At 31.6% G+C, this 20,778-nt stretch overlaps 2 protein-coding genes across 9 annotated transcripts in view; one reads left to right on the top strand and one right to left on the bottom strand.

Moving 5' to 3' along the window:
* Positions 1 to 20,778, top strand: part of LOC127711413 (transient receptor potential cation channel subfamily M member-like 2) — a 550,384-nt gene that overhangs the window by 76,262 nt on the left and 453,344 nt on the right. The window lies entirely within an intron of this gene.
* On the bottom strand, positions 1,996 to 5,817 carry LOC127711416 (toll-like receptor 4). 2 transcript variants are annotated; one of them, XM_052217457.1, is made up of 2 exons: positions 5,582 to 5,817; positions 1,996 to 4,479 (listed from the first exon to the last, which is right to left on the bottom strand). In XM_052217457.1, the coding sequence occupies exons 1-2, from the start codon at positions 5,625 to 5,627 to the stop codon at positions 2,054 to 2,056; spliced, it is 2,472 nt and encodes an 823-aa protein (XP_052073417.1). In that variant the 5' UTR covers positions 5,628 to 5,817; the 3' UTR covers positions 1,996 to 2,053. The 2 variants fall into 2 exon arrangements, with proteins under 2 accessions (XP_052073417.1, XP_052073418.1); XM_052217458.1 differs by having other exon boundaries at positions 5,586 to 5,817.

The raw sequence follows: 20,778 nt of genomic DNA, 5'->3' as shown, positions 1-20,778 counted from the left end.
TACTTTTATATTTTTTTCTGTATATAATATCTTTATTCTGCACATCATTCCTTTCTGTAATCAGTATTTTGTTACCTAATTCCTTTATTTTTCACTGTTATTCTTTATGCTATTGCACCCATAATTCTCTTTCCTTCTTTAATAGCTATTTTTGTTCTCTCTTAACTATTGATTTTGTCATTATTTTCTATTTTGTAAACTCCATTCAGAACCTTGCGAAATAAATAGCCTAAACAGTTTCCCATTAGATAGGAGGGATCAATTTTGAAATACCAAATTTGATGACAATGAGGTCGTCTCCCCTTGTAAATACTGTAAAAGGCAATGACCTGAGGTCATCCCCATTGTCTATGAAAAGTCAAATACGAGGACCAAACGCCATTTTGCCTTGTCTATGATCATGCAGTACATGTATACACCCTCTTTGTATGTAATTAAAATGAAAACACATCCACTGAAGATCATAATCTTTTGTCTTATGATTTTTATAATCATTCTTTACCAAAGTGAATGAGGTTCATTTCGTAAAACTCATCCTTTATAACCTCTTTATATGAGTGTACAACACATGCCAGAGGTCACCCCCTTTATTTACCATGTGCAGGACGAATTTTACAAAATGACTTTAGGTCATACCTTAATGTATTACAGCTGGTTTGGAGGAGTATAATTTTACACAATGATACGAGGGCGTCTCGGTTTTCCCCTTTATACAGTTATGTAAAGGACAATACACGAGGTCATCCACCTTTGTCTATGGTAGTTCAAACGCGAAAACCTATTTAGACAGAACCTAAACTGAAAAAAAGAAAAATGACAGATCCCGCATAAGGAGACAACAGATAATATGTAAATATGCAAATTAATATATTCTTGATCCAGTTTACCAACTGGTATTTTGTCTCTTTTAAATTATGCATGTTCAGTTTTGTTATGTTTTGTCGTATTTTTACTTTGTTTTGGCACGTCAAGGATTTGTATTTACTATACCAATCCGTTGTCGCGACATTCACAATATTTCACTCCATTTGCGTTCATGATTATATAAATTTGGCCACCACTGTTACATTTGATTAGCAGGTAGACATCTCTCCTAATTCAAGGTCTAGTATACAGGAGTTCGTGCATGTGTTTGATATCCAGCTTGATCAAACAAACTACTTTAAAACCGGTTTTTGTTGCTTCCCGGCCAGTTACATAGCATTTAGAAGTAAGAGCATGAACTGGATGTCTCTGTGTTAGAATAAAATGTTTGAGTAATGTGATTTGTCTTTTTGTATAATGCTACGTTTTGTAGAAGAGGGACGAAAGCTACCAGAGGGACAGTCAAACTCATGGATCGAAAACAAACTGACAACGCCATGGCCAAAAATAAAAAGACAAACAGACAAAATAGTGCAGATGACACAACATAGAAAACTAAAGACTAAGCAACACGAACCCCACCAAAAACTGGGGGTGATCTCAGGTGCTCCGGAAGGGTAAGCAGATCCTGCTCCACATGTGGCACCCGTCGTGTTGCTTATGTTATTACAAATCCGGTAAATAGTCTAATTCGGTATGTCACATTCGTGAAAAGGGAAGGGTATTGTAGTTACGACATAAGGTACATATCCGATATCATCTGTGAAACGGTTATTCCATAATGGTAGTTAACACCTAAAAAACAATGTCAACTTGTCGGTCTAGTACAAAGCAGGTAATTCAATCAATTGCAACATCAAACTTAAAACATGATAAATCTTTTATAATTATAAAAGAAAGGCAAATGATACCATAGGGACATTAAAACTCATAAGTCCAAATTAGAATGAGACTGACAACGCCATTGCAAAATGAAAAAAATGACCAAAACACAAACAAAGGTTTACAAAACACTACAGAGAAAACTAAAAACTGAGCAACACGAACCCCGCTCAAAACCGTGGGTGGTACCAGGTGCTCCAGAAGGGTAAGCAAATTCTGCTCTACATATGGTTTATTATGATGAGTTCATCAAATAGCAATATTTTTATTTTTCTTATTCTGTACATTGCACGGGTTTGATGTTTATTTATAACTTTGAAGTGTTATCATCACATAATTTCAAACGACCGTCGGATAATGTTATACTTAATTTTTCGTAAAACATTTCTTCAGAATTATATGGAGCCTCGGAATCAGATGGCCATACAATACAGACGACCTTATACCAGATTTCTTTCAAGGCCTTGGGAAGTTTGTCTTTTTTTATGTCATCCTTCAGTATAACAATAACCATTGATTCACGACCCTCTCTGAAGGCATGCATTCTTGTCATTTCTATTTCATACGTTCCCCAGCTACTCTCCAGGAAATCCTTAGTAATAACAAATACAACCTTTCTGCTTGAATTTATTGCTTCCACGATGCACTCGGCAATAGGCATTCCACCTTGGAAATCCTTGTGATATAAACAGAGGCTGAAGCCTTTTGACTGCAATTTGTCGTAGAGAGTTTTAACCCATGATATGTCTTTATGACTGTATGAAATAAACGCATCATGGTTGAACTCTTCCGAAAGAGGCTGGTAATGCCTAAGTTTCATCTTAATTCTTAGAAAGAAATACTCAAATGCAAATCGGTAGCGATAGTAAACTATTCCAAAGATAATAGCTAAAATGGTGAAAGAAGTAATGCAACTTGCCAGTGTTATCCATAATTTCGTTTGACAACTGATTTCATATGTTTTTAGATTTCGCAAGAAATGAGACAAAATTGCAAGCGTCCCATTTTGGAGGACGCATTCTATTTCATCAACATCACTTATAATACCTGAATGGTGCACCCATTTTAGAAAACGTAACGTCTTACATGAGCATTCAATCGGATTTCCACTAAGAAATACACTAGAGGGTTTTATTATGTTAAGTTTATCGATACTGGCATCGCTTAGACACGAAAATCTATTGTATTTTAGACTGATTTGTTGAATAGTATTTGGTACCGACAGAAAGTTTGGTAGCGATTGTAAGTTGTTTTTGTCCAATATGATAGAAATCTTTTGTCTAAAAGGATGATTGAACAAGCCATCTGGTAGTGAATTTATGTTATTTTGCATCAGATCAATGTGCTGGAGATCTAAATTCCTCTTGAAGAATTCGGATGAATTTTTAAGGGAATTCAAACCGATTCCCAGATAAGCATCACGTGTAATGAGAGTAATCAGTTTCGGAAAATGAGACAGAAAATGTTCACTCAATACTTTGCAGTTGAATCCTGACATATCTAAATACTCTAATTTTTCAATGCCGTAAACCGTACCATCACAATCTCGGACTGTAACGTTTGCCATATTTAAAACTTTTAAATTTGACCCATTGACAATAGTTATATTTGAAATTCTCCTCCTATTATACGATTTAACGTGCGAATGGAGGTCCAATTGTTCTAATGTTTTTGGAACGCAAAACGAGTAAGATACGTCATCTTTAGGGGATCGTTTTACTCTATTGTCTTTAACAACCTCATGTGGAATTCTGATTATTTTTAAACGTTTAAACGCACAAAATGCAAATACATATCTATCTTTGCTGTTGAACAATAAATTATCGGACAAATCTAATTCTTCTAAACAATTCTCCTTATATCCATATCTTAAAAAGGGATTAAACTTTAGACCAAGTATACTATCACCTACCAATTTTAACTTTTGTAGACAAATTTTTTCAAGTACTGCAAAGTGAGGATGGCCCAATACAAATCCGTTTCTATGAGGATTTCCAGTAATGCTTATTTCCGTCATATTTCTATCTTTGAAAATCTTCAAAGAATTAAATATGCTGCTTATGACGTCGTACGCAGCACGAGCGGTGTGTATCGATATCCCTAGTGTCTTTAGATTTGGAAAAGATATGAACGTGTTTGGTACTAGTGAAATCACAGAATCAAGCAATAAGGTTTCTATTTTAAGACACTTTAGGTTTTGAATTGAATTACCTGCATATGTTTGTCCAGGCAATCCTAAAATTTCCAGGTCCTGTAGGTTTGATAAATTACAAAGACATTTATCTATTTGGTATGGTCTACTCAGATCCATTTTTAACTTGACCAATGATTTTACTCGAGATATTTCGGATTGAAAAAATGTATAATTATCGTAAAAATAATTATTTTGTATTACTAGTTCCTGAAGAGAAATTAAACCTTGAAAAATATTCACATTAAGTAATTTTGAAGTTAATAAGTTACTTCTAAGGTTGAGAATGGAAAGTTCGACTAGTCCCTCGAAAGCTCCCCGTTCAATCAACCTCAGCCGATTATAAGACAGATCTATGCTTTTTAATATTCTTGATTTCTTGAAAGACCATGCAGGAACTACGTGTAAAAGATTTCCTCGGAGATTTAGATTTGTTGTAGAATTTATCAGAACATCAGGCATTGTTGTTAAATTTTTCCTGGAACAATCTATATGGTTGACGATCTGATCATTCATTTTAATGTGTGTTGTCTTCAATAACCCTGCATAAAAATAGATTAAAGTAAACATTAAAATATCATACAAATAAAGAAAAAAAAACCTTATGGGGTTATTGGATTTTCAAATAGGAGTTTTTAAATTACATGTAATAAAATTATGGAAAGAAGGGGTTAGTGGGGAAATTTTTGTAATGGCACAACATGGATAAAACCAGAGGATTCCGAATATCTGGCAAAAATTCAAAAACAAGAGAAACGAACACCCTTAACAATTTTTCAAATCTGAAATACCATCATTTACCTTCATTTAAAAAAAAGACTTTATAAAACATTCTATGAACAAGTTTATCTATAGTTTTGGAAAATATTTTTTCTAGGTTTCAAACCGCTACATGGTTACGATTATATCTGTGTTCACTGTCATGCAGATCTATCTGTCGTTATTTGGAGATTTTATTCTTATGTGGAATACATGTAATTTTGAATATATTTCTATTAGTATATACTGTCTGAGTATTTTGAAATTAAGCACATTATACAAATGAGCATTTATTCACCTTATGAATGTTCGTCAATTACATTACATGAAATGAGAAAACGCTATACATTTGACTTCACTTAAAACTAGGAATATATGTATCTATCGCAAGGAAGCATTTTCAAAACGATAATCTCTGATAAAGAAATCCGCCAAAGGAATGTCTGATGTACGGAAAATTGACATGGCTTATTATACTCATGTTATTGAAATCTATATTTATCAAGTTGTTTTTGTATTGTCACACAAGACTATATTCAAATGACGTGAATTGAAATTTAAAAATTTTACCTTGCACTTATAGTCGTTGTCAACATTAACAATTTAACGAGTTCAACATAACAAATTTGAACTTCTCGTTTAATTATGTTTAAACACACCAGTTTTCTGTTTTCTGTATTTTGTTTACTTCTTTTCTGTAATTTTTCTATAATTTCTGTTACTTTGGCCCCTTTTATAAGTAGTATAAGCCAATTATTCTGTATTCTGTAAACCCCATCCAGACCTTTTTCATAGTCTGTTATAACATATTGACAGGAAAACGTTATTTATTAACATCGATATCGCACTTTTTATAATTATTTCTAATAAAACAAAACTACTTACCTACTTGCAGGATAAAAGTCCAGATTGTCCGGAATACTTTAGCCATCGCCTCTTTGATATATGACAAGGTTTAGAAAACGTTTTCGAACGTCGAGTTAACAGCTATGAACTAAGGCTAGGTACAATCAATTTTTAAAGGCTGTGATAACTTCCAGAATAAATAATTATCTAGATAAATTGAGGTGCAGGATATTCTTAAATGACGTCTATTATAAGCCTCACTGATTTACGAAGTGACTTAGTGTATAGATCTTAATAACATCCAAATATCTTAAATATATCTGAATAGTAAATTAGATTAAATATAGATGTTATAACATGTATAAGTAAATAAGATCGAAAGCAATTATCTTTTATTAAATATCCAACGAAGGAAACTTTACGAAAATGTAAAATTTACAATTTTGTATCACATTTCATTATTTCAGTAACAACTTTATTAATTCATGTTGAATGCCCTAGGTGTAACTTAACAGCATGCGCTTTGCCACTAATATATACTATAAGCTCTTCTGACTTAATTGTAATTGAATATGTGCACAATTACAACAAACACCTACTTAACATAAAATGTCGTCAATATAATGGATTTTGATGCCACTGTCATACAAGTGAGAGGTTTAGCTAGCTATAAAACCAGGTTCAATCTACCATTTTCTACATAAGAAAATGTCTGTAACAAGTCTTTACTTTTCACACAAAATATGACCTCAGAGTTTATCTACTGGTAGGATGTTTTGTGGAATTGCTCATGTGGTATGAGTGTCAATGAGACAACTTTGCATCTAATTCACAATGTGTAAAAAAAAACACCATTATAGGTAAAAGTACGTTCTTCAACATGGAGCCTTGGTTCACACCGAACAGCAAGCTCTAAAGGGCCCCAAATGACTAGTGTTGTTTAAAACACGGAAAAACCCGAGAAAAAAAAATACATATGAAAAACATCAACACACGACAACCACTGAACAATAGGTATTGGATTACACTATCTATATATTACTATATACACTATGTACATATTGCTATAGAAACACTATTTCAATATATTCAAAACAGAAATTCCGTAATTAAATGGCAAAATCAAAAGCTCAAACACATTACACGAATGGATAACAACTGTCATATTCCTGAACAACAGAAACACTGAAGTTCAACAAAAATAAACGCCAACTTACATAGAAACGAACGATTTGATTACAACAGCCGTATTCATGACTTGTATAGTCCTTGGATGGTGTAAACTTCCCACTAACACCATACACCATTACACCATTCACCATACTCCATTACACCATACACCCTGTGCCATTACACCATACACGTTACACCTTTGCACCATACACCTTACACATTACACCATAATGCAATCATATTTCAAAGAAAGCGTGCGACTACAAAATAATTATTTATTCAAGAAACGAAATTTTATCACAATATTGTAAATCAAAAATCAGTTCTTATCAATATTTTGCATATTTTTAAATGTCGTGTACCATTCATTCACACCATTCCCGATCGCACGTTTCACCATTACACCAATCCTCTTACACCACACACCATAGCACCATACACCTTCTACCATTGCACCATATGCCATACACCGTTACACCATACATGTTTTTTGGGAAGTTTACACCATCCAAGGGCTGCAACAGGACATTTTCAGAACATGCTTTTATGACTAGCCAAAACTTCCGCATATATGGCAATGTTACGAATATCGCCTAAATGACAACACTTAGTAACAGGATAACAGCACGCACAAACGCAAGAATACTAATCACAGAGAAATAGACAAACAAATAATATAATAGTCGTTACCACATGTAAACCGCAGAATAACAACGAACATCGTCCATTGACGAGCTCAGGACATTACAAACAGTGACGTAGTTTTTACAACGAATATGTAATCTTGAAATTCATACAATTATTTTCACAATACTAGTCCAAACAATTATCATGATAATGATGGTATTGAAAGGCTATTTTAACTAAATGCTGTGACGACGTCATGATTCTTTTTTTTTTACAAATATACTGACACATTTCTATTACTAATACTAAAACGTAAAAAAATAAGGATATGACTGCCGATACAATACATCTTAGGAAAATCTCGAATATAAGCAAGCCTCATATTGTTTACTATTAGCAAGCTAACAAAACAAAATATGAAACAATTTCAAAGAAAATCAACGACAGGGTGATTAAAGCTGATAACATCCTACGAAAACAACTATGATAGACGCCAAGAATTGCTTATGTTTAAAGCATTTTGTTTTATCAAACACAGTATTTATCTGCTAAAAATCTTCATCTATTTTGAACATATGTATACATAATTGAGCACATGCAATTATGTACACTTCAACATTAGCCTTTACTTTCTAATTCAATAGAACTAACACAAGTTTGGAAACTGAATGACGCAGTGACCACCTCGAATTTTATTTCTCTAATACAATCTGCATTTGGCTCAACAGTCCATTAGAATATCACATGGTACACCGTCTGGCCAAATGTTGAACAATGTCGCGTTCTGTTACAAAATAATCTACAAAATAAATACAACACATTTTAATACTGTACTATATAAAAACTTGATTACAAATATTTAAAAAATCAAAATCAAACATCTACCTATATACCGGTATATGACATGCGTTTGTGTAGTCACTACCCAGTCCTCGATAACTAGAAATCGTGCAATAAGGTTATACATACTGACCGCCAAACCGGTTAACGGCAATAGTTATACAAATTATACAAAATCCAAATAATATAAAATTAATCTTTATCTTTAGATTAGAGACAGAGATGTGAACATGAACTGGTGACTGTACGGCGTTTAACAAAACAGTAATACTAATTTAGAAGAGTATGCAGCATTATAGATGTACGAAGCACAAAAACAATCAACTCATAAAGTGTCAATTTAAGAGTTTTTTTGGTTTTTTTTACCGAAAGCCATTTCAAAGCTTGATTTTAAGTAATGAATAAACCATATTATACTAGGATAGAGCAATGGGAGAAATGTGGAATATAGGAAAATAATATAAACAGAAAAGAGATAAAATTAGCAAAAAAAAAAAAAAATGAAAAAAATAAAAATTAATTGGTAATTGAAATATAACGAATAGAGAATAAAGGTAAAAATGGAAGAAAAAAGGAATAGAGAAAAGTTTTTTCAATGACAAAAAATGAAGGACACCACCAATCCTCCGCACAACAAGGAAGTTCTAATTTTAGAAACAGATTTTTATATAAATACTTAGTCATCTATTTAAATCTGACTGACTTTCTCAACCGTAATAGTACATTTTAGTTACAGATAATTGCCGTAGATAACGGAAAGAAATTTATAATATTCTCATTCATATAGCATTAAATATTTTTAAAGGTAAATAAGTAATATATTGTTCAGAAGGTTATTCTTCTTCAATTATATATAATTGTTTTCTGTTAAAAAAGTGATCGGTTGTCAAAACTTGTTTCGGGTTTTTCTGTATATGCACATAAGAATATGCGATCAACACATACATTGCATTAATAATGGAGCTTTTCCTAGTCATTTTATAATCCAAACACATCAGGGACTATTCTTAAACATGTCGCTTCTGAGTTACGAAACAGACACATTTTATTCCAGGCTTTTTATTATTCAATATGTGTCCATAATGTCCCAATGCATATCAACATATACATTTCTGCAGATAACTACATACATATACACAGGACATAAACATGAGTAAATATATATTTTTCTAATTTATCATATTTTATTTAAATCTGTACATTTGTTAGTTGGAAAGAATCAAGTACCGAGTCCTTATCCCGGCATCGATAACATTGATAAATAACATATTATATAACTGTAGTATTTGTTTGTAATCTTCATTCAATTTTTCATACTTAAAAAAAAATATATACCATTTCAGTCATATAAAAAAAGAACCTTACCATTAAGATTATCAAGCAAATGATAATATAACAAATGCACAGGTTATAAAAAAAATATAGTTTGTATTGTTTAAGTAGTAACATATAAAGATATATGTTCTAAGTATGTCTTAGTAATCAAATAATGAAAAAAAAGGAACAAAAAAACAAACAAAAAACAACAAAAAAACAACAAAAAGTTTAAAGAAAAAATAATCAGACAAATTTCAAAGAAATCAAAAGATGTTTTGTTTGTTTGTACTTAGACATCCCGTCATTGTGTTATTATACTATGGTAAATTTGTGTATTCTTGTTTTTAATTTTTTCTAATATGCTTGCTCTATATGCCATTGTGTGCTTCTTTGTTACATATTTGTTTGTTTTTATAGTGATTAAGATTACCGTAAATTGGGTTGTTTTGGTTGCAGTTTTATTTTGGTTTATTTAGTGCCTCCAATGAAAGTTGCAAATTTAAACACACGAAAATAAAACAAAGGTTCAACACTAAGAATTGAAACGCCAAAATCGCGGACCGGTACGACGATATCGTAATGTTAATTGTAGGGGGAAATATCTTATGCTATTGTATCTTCCGTATATCTTCTATAATTCTATACATAGCCAACGCTGCAAATAAATACCGGGTATAATTTGACAACAACACTATATAATTTTTACTTAATTGTCAATTTTCTGAAATTGTTAAGAAAACACAATATGAATTTGTATTCACACATGTTATAAATATGCTAGGCTATTGCTGATAAGACGCCGTTATGGGTAATATAGAAAATCAAAACTCCTTGTAATCCTTTATCTTCAATAAATTAACATGTACTGCCAGATGCATAAGGATTAAATTTTAAATCCTTGATCGTCAATCATTAACATGTACTGCAATAGAGATAATGATTAAAATTTATTTCATAGGATATTTGTCAAAAATAAATAATCTATTTAAAATCACTTTCTGTTAGCTTTCAACCCCGAGATACGGAATTATTTGCAATTGCATTTGTATCCGATTCCTTCATTTAGTTAACTTTGTCGTGTTTTTAGTTTGTGTAGGTCATTGATATCATTTGTCAATAAACGTAAACGGGTAAATAAGGGCAAATATGAATGAGCTCGCACACTTCTATTGTTCCAAAATTAAATACCTCATTTTGACAAAGCACCAAAATTACACACACCAAAATAAAACACGCCTTTCGAGAGAAAACCGCCAAAATATCCCGACGCCAAAATTTCCCAATTTACTGTATAACACAATGTTCACTGCTGTATTTTTGACATTTTACCTGCTATGTCTGTTTGTTTTGTTCACGCATCGTTGTCAATATAATGGAATTTGATGCGACTGTCATACAAGTGAAAAGTTTAGCTAGCTATAAAACCAGGTTCAATCCACCATTTTTTTATGCCTGTACCAAGTCAGGAATATGACAGTTGTTATCTACTCGTTTGATGTGTTTGAGTTTTTGATTTTGCCATTTGATTACGGACTTTCCGTTTTGAATTTTCCTCGGAGTTCAGTATTTTTGTGATTTTACTTTTTGTTTATTTATTTGAACCGATGAATTATATAGTATTTTTTCATATTAGAGCCAATATATCTTATCACAATTCTATTTCTATTTCTACTAAGTTATGTACATATAAACATGGTTGATAGTTACTGGTCATTCACTAAGAAGAAAGGCAAAAGCATTCTTGTCAAAAATATCTTTTCTTTTATGTTTAACAGCAATTATTTTTTTAATGCTGTAAAAAAACTTTATTTAACTTTGCACTGCCTGCAATGTTATAGCTTTCTTAAAATATTTGCAGTTGAAAATATATTGTTTTATTTGCAAATAGATCGAATTTGCAGCATTTCCCCTAAATGATTTTGATATATCCCCAAAAAGATTTTTTTTATGGTAAATTGAAAACTTTTAACATTAGACAAAATCAAAAGTCGATTTCATCAATGAATGTCCGAACAATTTCACAATTCCCAAATAGATGTTCAATAGTTTCTTCGTCTTCCTGGCAGAAAGTACAATTTGGATTGTCAGTGAAATTAATTTTATTCAAAAATATATTTGTACCTAAAATGTGCTGATTTATTCTATATTGTAATTAATAGTAAATACATGTCTTTAGTTTCCCTTGAGCTTTAGAAAAAATCTTGTCAAAGGAAGGAATAAATGGAGTGACTAGTTTATAATTATCAAAAACATAGACATTTCTTGCATTCTTTACAGCAGGAACTATGTTGCTATATTTTATAACATTTCTGTCAATTTTGAATGTGCTTCTTAATGTTCCAAACTGAGAATTTTTCCTTCATCTGATATAATGTCATTAATGAAAAATAGTATACCTTTGTCAAACACGTTTTTATAGAATACAGGTTTATTTTCTATTTTTATACAATTATTCATCCACAGTGGGCTTGACAAAAAATATTCCGACGTATTGTTTTCGTCTTTACAAACAATAATGTCCCATGCATGGAATACATCATGCAAACATTTATTTTTCATATTTCCTTTAATGAAGAAATAAGCTCATTAATCCTAATCAGTAAATATATTTGCCTTTAAGTATTTACCATGGTTGTCTATTGTTCCATGACATCCCGTCTTTCCATAGTCTTAACCTTTGTCAAAATGTGTGATTCCCTGCATTATGTTTGTATGTAGGAATTATTTTTAAAAGAAACATTGCATGCCTTATCACATTGCATTGATGAAGTTTAGAAATTTATACCTAATTTTACGAACAGCAACAATTTATCTACTATCATGGTATATAGTATATCTTTACTTACAATGTTTTGTTTGTAACCAGGAAATAAACTGTTTTCATGTTTCATGACCCAAACTTAATCAAGACAGTCTTTTATTACCAATCATTATTAAACAATAACACACATTTAAATTGTTCTGTCATTATCTTGAAGGTGCATCGATGACCATATGGTATAATTATTAAAGTACAGAATTATAAGAGGGTGTTAACTCGAACCGTACATGGCAGGTGCGCTCGATTCCAATAATAATTGACTAATTGACTGATCCGCGAACTCTTACTTCCTCCACCAATAAAAGTTACAGCCGCTCAATTATCAATCGTGCTGAAAGTAGCGTAAACCATTTGTTAATCAATCACTTGTCATTTTATTTGAATTGTTAAGTATTGCAAATAAGTACTCTTTTATGGAGGAAACTAACATATATGTTCAATAGATAAGAATGGCCAAACGTTTCGGAATGTTTTGTTTGCAATGATTTTCGTGCTTCGTCTAACCTATTTTACATGCGAGCGTCACTGACGAGTCTTTGTTACTGACGAAAAGTTTTACTGGCGTATAAAGTTGTAAGCCTTGTATCTTTGATGAGCTTTGTTTGCAAGAGTTAAACTGTTTTTAACATGTTCAAAATGACTTTTTTCTTATATTGACAAATAATGTGAATTCTATACTACTCAAATATTGCGATAGCCTTTAACTTTTTTTTAGGCGGTAAACTATAAGGCGATACTACAAATTACACAACAGTAACTTACCTAAGCAGGAACACCTTTTACAGTCAATATCGTTGTTGATATATGTCATCATTATTTTAAGATCTTCCAGGGAACTAAACTGTGAAATCGTATGACTGAAGGACAAGAGACCAAAGCAAAAAATATGTTGCAGTAGATTTAACAAGACTAGCGGATTATTGTACCATTCTGCTGATGAAAGTATATTGTAGTCATTCATAACATAATTTTTGATAAATTAAAAACTTTATTACATTATAAGCGTTTGATTTTGTGACTTGTAATGGACTCCCCCTTTTTATATTTGCCTTGAAATTGATTATTCAGTATTTATGTCATACTTTTTTAACATTAGAAACAATCCAAATGATGTTACAAAATAATTACAAAAAAAAACTACATATCATAACGAAGTAACTAAATACTGTCATGAAGTCAGTATATTGCATTATAAAAAAGCGCATGATGACATAACTTAAATGCATAATGTAAAGAAACAAAATAGCATATGTCACAGAAAACCACTACCAAACACATTCTTGATGTTCCCGAACACACATTAAAATCCGGTGTTATGATACGCTACACACATTGAGAATATCTTAGCGAAAACTAACAGCTGATTTTAATGAGATTGTTTGTTCCCTTTTTAACATAATGTTAAAAATGTCACACAAACACTACAACACAACACCTCTCTGGCGTTCCTTATGTACCCTATTGCTGTCTTACTGATGACACCAGGGAATAATTCCGTTAATATGTTGTTATTTAGTTTTGTTTAAATATCTGCATTATTCAGAGGAGTCGGACTGGTGGTCGGTATGGTTCATTGTACTGTCTAAAAATAATAGTGATTTGTTTAAATTTGTTTTATTTAATGAATATTTATCAGTAACATAATGACTACCAATAGTTTCGAAAGATTAAATACATATATTATATGTCACCTCTACGAAATTGCATACAAGAACCGAACATACGCGGTATTAAGTTAAAAAAATGTATGACGGGATACATTTGTCTTTTATTTAATCATTATAACAAAAAAAAAAAAAAAACAACATGTGAAACCAGTACAAACCAACGCTGACAACAGTTGGAAAACAGACAATTATTTATTTTATCACAAATATCGAAATATTGATAATTGCACAAGAATTACATTGAAAATAGGATATGTTTAAACTTTAATTCTTTATGCATGGGACTTTTCATTTTCGGTCATTACTAACGGTAATAATCTGTGACCAAAATTAAATGTACAATTACCACTAGGAAAGTAATTCTGTATAACATAGAGCTAAAGTGTGTTAAGACATTTAAAGCTTTGTAAAGAGCAATATTAAGGTGTACACTATAATAACTTGTATGTCACTTTCATCATTTTTCATCTGAGCGTCATTGGATGGTCTTGTGTGGACGAGACGCACGTCTGGCGTATTGAATTTTAAGCCTAGTACCTTTTGTTAGCTATTTTCGTGTGTTTCTTTGTCCTATATGTTCTCCCATTTATTTGTATTGTGGTCCTGTCATGTGATGTTATCGTTTTGGTGTTGTGTTTGACGTTGCCATTAAAGCGGGAGGTTTGGCATGCCACAAAACCAGGTTCAACCCGCCATTTTTTTCTTAAAATGTCCTGTACCAAGTCAGGAAAATAGCCATTGTTATATTATAGTTCGTTTCTGTGTGTGTTACATTTGTAATGTTGTGTTTTTGTTGTGTCGTTGTTCTCCTCGTATATTTGATGCGTTTCCCTCAGTTTTAGTTTGTAACCCGGATTTGTTTTTATCTCTATCGATTTATGAGTTTCGAACAGCGGTATACTACTGTTGCCTTTATTCAGTAAAAATACGAATCAGGAAGTTATCCCCTTAATATGTTGTTCCTATCGTTAGTGCTTCATCGTTTTCTTTTCATAATCAATAACATGATCTATGTGTGATACTTTAATTAGTAAATTCGAATACTCAAAGATCTTTTCTCTACGTATCATTTTGATCTTTTTAACTTGTAACTACTGGAAATTAAAAGTAAATGCATCCAAAACCAAAATGTTATGTTTTTCATATGGAAGATTACCAGACAATTTACACTTTGTTTTAGATAACCAAGAAATAGAAATCGTTCAAGAGTTTAGTTGTTTGGGTATTTTATTGACAAAAACGGGAAATTATAAAAAGGCAATTAAATCACAAGTTGAAAAAGGGACAAAAGCGATGTATGAGATACTATAAAGGGGGAAATTTCATAGCCTATCAGTTTCTTGTCAGTTAGATCTGTTTGATAGAGTAGTCAAACCTGTTCTGTTATATGGATCAGAAATATGGGGATTCAGTAACTGTGATATTATCGAAAAGGTTCATCTAAAATTTTGTAAGTTGCTCCTTAATCTGAAATCTTCCACTCCAAACTGTATGATATACGGTGAGCTAGGACGTTTTCCACTTGCTATTGATGTAAAATTAAGGATGATATCCTACTGGTCTAAATTGATTATGGGAAAGCAGTCAAAGTATTCTTGTATTATCTATAAGCTACTGTACCACTTGTATTGTACTAAAAACATAGATTTTAAATGGTTAATAAATAAAGGCAACAGTAGTATACCGCTGTTCGAAACTCATAAATCGATAGAGATTTAATAATATGTGTTAAAATTTATTTGATGAATGTGGATTTTCTTATATCTGGAACACACAGCTCTTTTTAAATGATGTATGGTTGAAATAAAATATCAAAGTAAGATTGTGTGATCAATTCAAACAAACATGGAACGAGACTATTCAAAACTGCTGCAAAGCCTTGAATTGTCGTATTTTTAAGAATTTATTGTGTTTTGAAGAATATTTTAATATTTTAGACAAAAAAGATTTTTTAACATTTATTTATGTAAATTTAGAACATGTAACCATAAACTTCCAGTCGAACTTGGAAGATGGTACAATATAGAAAGGGAAAAAAGAAAGTGTAATTTATGTAAGCTAGATATTGGAGATGAATTCCATTACAATATCAATTGTTCACATTTTAGAGAAGAGAGAAATAAATTTATAAATCGAAATTTTAGTTTAAGGCCAAATATTATATTATTTACTGAAATTATGTCGTCTACAAATAGGACAGATCTCATAAATTTATGTAAGTTTATACGAATTTTAAACAAGCGAGTGTGTCCTTCTGAATAATTTCTTGTTGTCTTTGTTGTTGTTGTATATATTGTATATTTATGTTCATGTATTTAATGTATTGTATTACATGCATGTCTTCTCTGTATTTGGTGATGAGAATAAAGATATATATAATAGTTGGTTTGGGAAAATATGCTGTGCTTACTAACGACCCGACGCACAATAACGTTGTCAAGTACATGTAACTTGAAGTTTACAGTTTCCCCAAACAATAATGTCAGAAAGCTTCAAATACTGTAGAGTCTGATATGCCAAGTTTTATGCAAAGTTTTCCCTGACATCTCAATGATATTAAACTCATCTTTCATATTTACATTTTCCTATTAAAGAGGCAACACATCAATTGTAGCCCCAATTAAGACTTATAATAAAATATATTTGCCTTTTTTCCCAAAAATTTTAAAAACAAATTTATGAAATAATGTTTCGTTTCTAGCTTTCAGTTTGGCTCAATTTTGTCCAAATAAGCTTGCAAACATCGCTGATATGTTAATGGCTGGCAAGTCAATCATTCAATCTCATCTGAATCCGTTAGCATGTTTCCTTAAACATTACTCCAAGTTGTAGATGAACTACGTATTTGCTAAGCATGTTCAGTAACTAAAATAGAATGTCAACATGGCAAGATGAAACAATAAACCCCTCTGGAAGAGTCACATCGTTCACTTATTATATATTATAACTGCGTTATATACGCAGTCAAAAGCATTTAAGGTATAAACACGAGTTCATACTAATAGCATGTGATTAATAGTCGCTGAATGTTGGCGTGGCTGGCTGACTATTGGTTTTAATACAAAAGTTCATTTGGCCAAAATATCAAGACTAGTCGGATAGAACTATCGGCTAAGCATTGTTTTCTACCCGTTTCTATGCATGCACAAATAAGTTTTAGGAAATATGTTTTTATTCTATATCTACTTGTTATCCGGTCCTCAATTTTTTTATGAAGTTTTATGTGAAATTGATCATCTTTTCGTTGCCTTTGTTTTTTTGCTATCATGGGGTCAGTTTTGTTCCACTTGCGAATTTTGAACGTTACCTTGGTAACCCTCTATATCAGTATGCAAATCCCTTTCCTATTCTGATTTTTAATGAAAACAAAACATCTATTCTATTTTTTTCGTAATCAAATAATTTAGTATGACCCCGAAATGGTCTAAAGATATATCATACATGTAGTCAAAACATTTAATGATCACATGTTTTAGCACGATACTTTAAAACGTCTACAATGTATGTATAATAATGATTTTACTGTATTATCTCATTCATTTGAATTTTGCACTAGTTTGGTATTTGACTATTTCATTGGAATTATTATCATCATTTATACGCTTACGACCGTCTGACAATGTTATACATAGTTTCTCGTAGAACATTTCCTCCGAATTATACGGAGCCTCGGAATCAGATGGCCACACAATACAGACTACCTCATACCAAATTTCTTTCAAGGCCCTCGGAAGTTTGTATTTTTTTATGTCATCCTTCAGTATCACAATAACCATGGATTCACGACCCTCTCTGAAAGCATGCATTCTTGTCATTTCTATTTCATACGTTCCCCAGCTACTTTCCAGGAAATCCTTAGTGATAACAAATACAACCTTTCTGCTTGAATTTATTGCTTGAACGATGCACTCGGCAATAGGCATCCCACCTTGAAAATCCTTGTGATAAAAACAGAGGCTGAAGCCTTTTGACTGCAATTTGTCGTAGAGTGTTTTAACCCATGGTATATCTTTATGACTGTATGAAATAAACGCATCATGGTTGAACTCTTCCGAAAGAGGCTGGTAATGCCTCAGTTTCATCTTAATTCTCAGAAAGAAATACTCACAACAAATGCAAATCGGTATCGATAGTAAACTTTTCCAAATATAATAGCTAAAATGGTGAAAGAAGTAATGCAACTTGCCAGTGTTATCCATAATTTCGTTTGGCAACTGATTTCATATGTTTTTAGATTTCGCAAGAAATGAGACAAAATTGCAAGCGTCCCATTTTGGAGGACGCATTCTATTTCATCAACATCACTTATAATACCAGAATGGTGCACTCATTTTAGAAAACGTAACGTCTTACATGAGCATTCAATCGGATTTCCACTTAGAAATACACTAGAGGGTTTTATTATGTTAAGTTTATCGATACTGGCATCGCTTAGGCACGAAAATCTATTGTATTTTAGACTGATTTGTTGAATAGTATTTGGTTTCGACGGAAAGTTTGGTAGCGATTGTAAGTTGTTTTTGTCCAATAGGATAGAAATCTTTTGTCTAAAAGGATGATTGAACAAGCCATCTGGTAGTGAACTTATGCTATTTTGCATCAGATCAATGTGCTGGAGATCTAAATTCCTCTTGAAGAATTCGGATGAATTTTTAAGGGAATTCAAACCGATTCCTAGATAAGCATCGTGTGTAATGAGTTTCGGAAAATGCGACAGAAAATGTTCACTCAATACTTTGCAGTTGAATCCTGACATATCTAAATACTCTAATTTTTCAATGCCATTAAACGTACCATTACAATCCCGGAATGTAATATTAGCCATATTCAAAACTTTTAAATTTGACCCATTGACAATAGTTATATTTGAAATTCTCCTCCTATTATATGATTTAACGTGCGAATGGAGGTCCAATTGTTCTAAAGTTTTTTGAAGGCAAAAAGAATAAGAAACGTCATCTTTAGGAGATCGTTTTACTCTATTGTCTTTGACTACCCTATGTGGAATTCTGATTATTTTCAAACGTTTAAACGCACAAAATGCAAATACATATCTATCTTTGCTGTTGAACAATATATTATAGGACAAATCTAATTCTTCTAAACAATTCTCCTTATATCCATATCTTAAAAAAGGATTAAACTTTAGACCAAGTATACTATCACCCACCAATTTTAACTTTTGTAGACAAATGTTTTCAAGTACTGCAAAGTGAGGATGGCCCAATACAAATCCGTTTCTATGCGGATTTCCTGTAATGCTTATTTCCGTCATATTTCTATCTTTGAAAATCTTCAAAGAATTATATATGCTGCTTATGACGTCGTACGCAGCACGAGCGTGGTTTATCGTTATCCTTAGTGTCTTAAGATTTGGAAAAGATATGAACGTGTTTGGTACTAGTGAAATCACATAAACAAGCGATAATGTTTCTATTTTAAGACACTTTAAGTTTAGAAATAAATTGTCTGAATATGTCTGTCCATTCAAATTAAAAATTTCAAGGTCCTGTAGGTTTGATAAATCACAAAGACATTTATCTATTTGGTGTGGTTCACTCAGATCAATGTGTAACTTGACCAATGATTTTATTCGAGATATTTCGGATTGAAAACTTGTATAATTATGATAAAAATAGTTAAAATGCATTACTAGTTCTTGAAGAGAAATCAAACCTTGAAAAATATTCTCATAAAGAGAATTTGGAGTTAACAAGTTACTGCTAAGGTTAAGAATGGAAAGTTTGACTAGTCCCTCAAAGGCTCCCTGTTCAATCACCCTCAGCCGATTATCAGACAGATCTATGCTTTTTAATATTCTTGATTTCTGGAAAGACCATGCGGGAACTACGTGTAAAAGATTTCCTTGAAGATTTAGATCTGTTGTAGAATTTTGAAAAACATCAGGCATTGTTGTTAAATATTTCCTGGAACAATCTTTAAGGTTGACGATCTGATCATTCATTTTAATGTGTGTTGTCTTTGATAACCCTGTATAAAAAATAGATTAAAGTAAGCATTCTAATATCATACAAATGACAAAACTTGTGGGGTTATGGGATTCACTTTTTGTTCAGTTCAATATTCATATGCACCTTAACCATTTCTAATCTTAAATACCACCATTTACTCTCATTTTAAAAAAAGGACATTATAAAATATTCCTTGTACTAGTATGTTTATAGTTTGTGAAAATCGCGTTTCTAGGTTACCATTCTCAATTTTATTCAAACCGCTACATGCTTACGATAATTTCTGTGATCACTGTCATGCAGATCTATCTATCGTAATTTGGAAATCCTATATCTTATATTGAATACATGTAGTTTTGGATATATTACTATTAGACTTTATTGTAAGATCGCTTTTATATTAAGAACATTGTACAAATAAGCATTTACCTTATGAATGTTTGTCAATTATATTACTTGAAATGAGAGAACTCGACGCATTTGACTTCACACCAAACTAGGAATATATGTTTGTATCGCAAAGAAGCAATTTTAAAACGATAGTATCTAATAAAAAAATCCGTAATTAAAATCTATATTTATCAAATTGTTTTTGTATTGCCTTATTCAATTGATAAGTTGATAGAATTACACAGCGCTATATTCAAATAAACCTTGATGTAAGTTGAATTTTAAAATTTTACCTTGCACTAATTGACGAAGTCAACATAACAGTTTAACGAATTTATCATAACAAATTTGAGCTATATTTAACTGCAGGAAGTATAAGGGCCTATCCCTACAAATAGTAGTACAAGTAGCAAATTTGACTTAGTCCTG

This window comes from Mytilus californianus, unplaced genomic scaffold (genome assembly GCF_021869535.1).
Source record: "Mytilus californianus isolate M0D057914Y unplaced genomic scaffold, xbMytCali1.0.p SCAF_8, whole genome shotgun sequence".
NCBI lineage: Eukaryota > Metazoa > Mollusca > Bivalvia > Mytilida > Mytilidae > Mytilus > Mytilus californianus.
This window is presented reverse-complemented; position numbering and strand designations above follow the sequence as displayed.

Excerpts from the sequence above, each read along its gene's own strand:
- LOC127711416 (XM_052217457.1), bottom strand. The coding sequence starts at position 5,627 with ATGGCTAAAGTATTCCGGACAATCTGGACTTTTATCCTGCAAGTAG. Across the intron at positions 4,480-5,581 it reads GACTTTTATCCTGCAAGTAG|GGTTATTGAAGACAACACAC; the intron begins GTAAGTAGTTTT and ends ATTTTTATGCAG.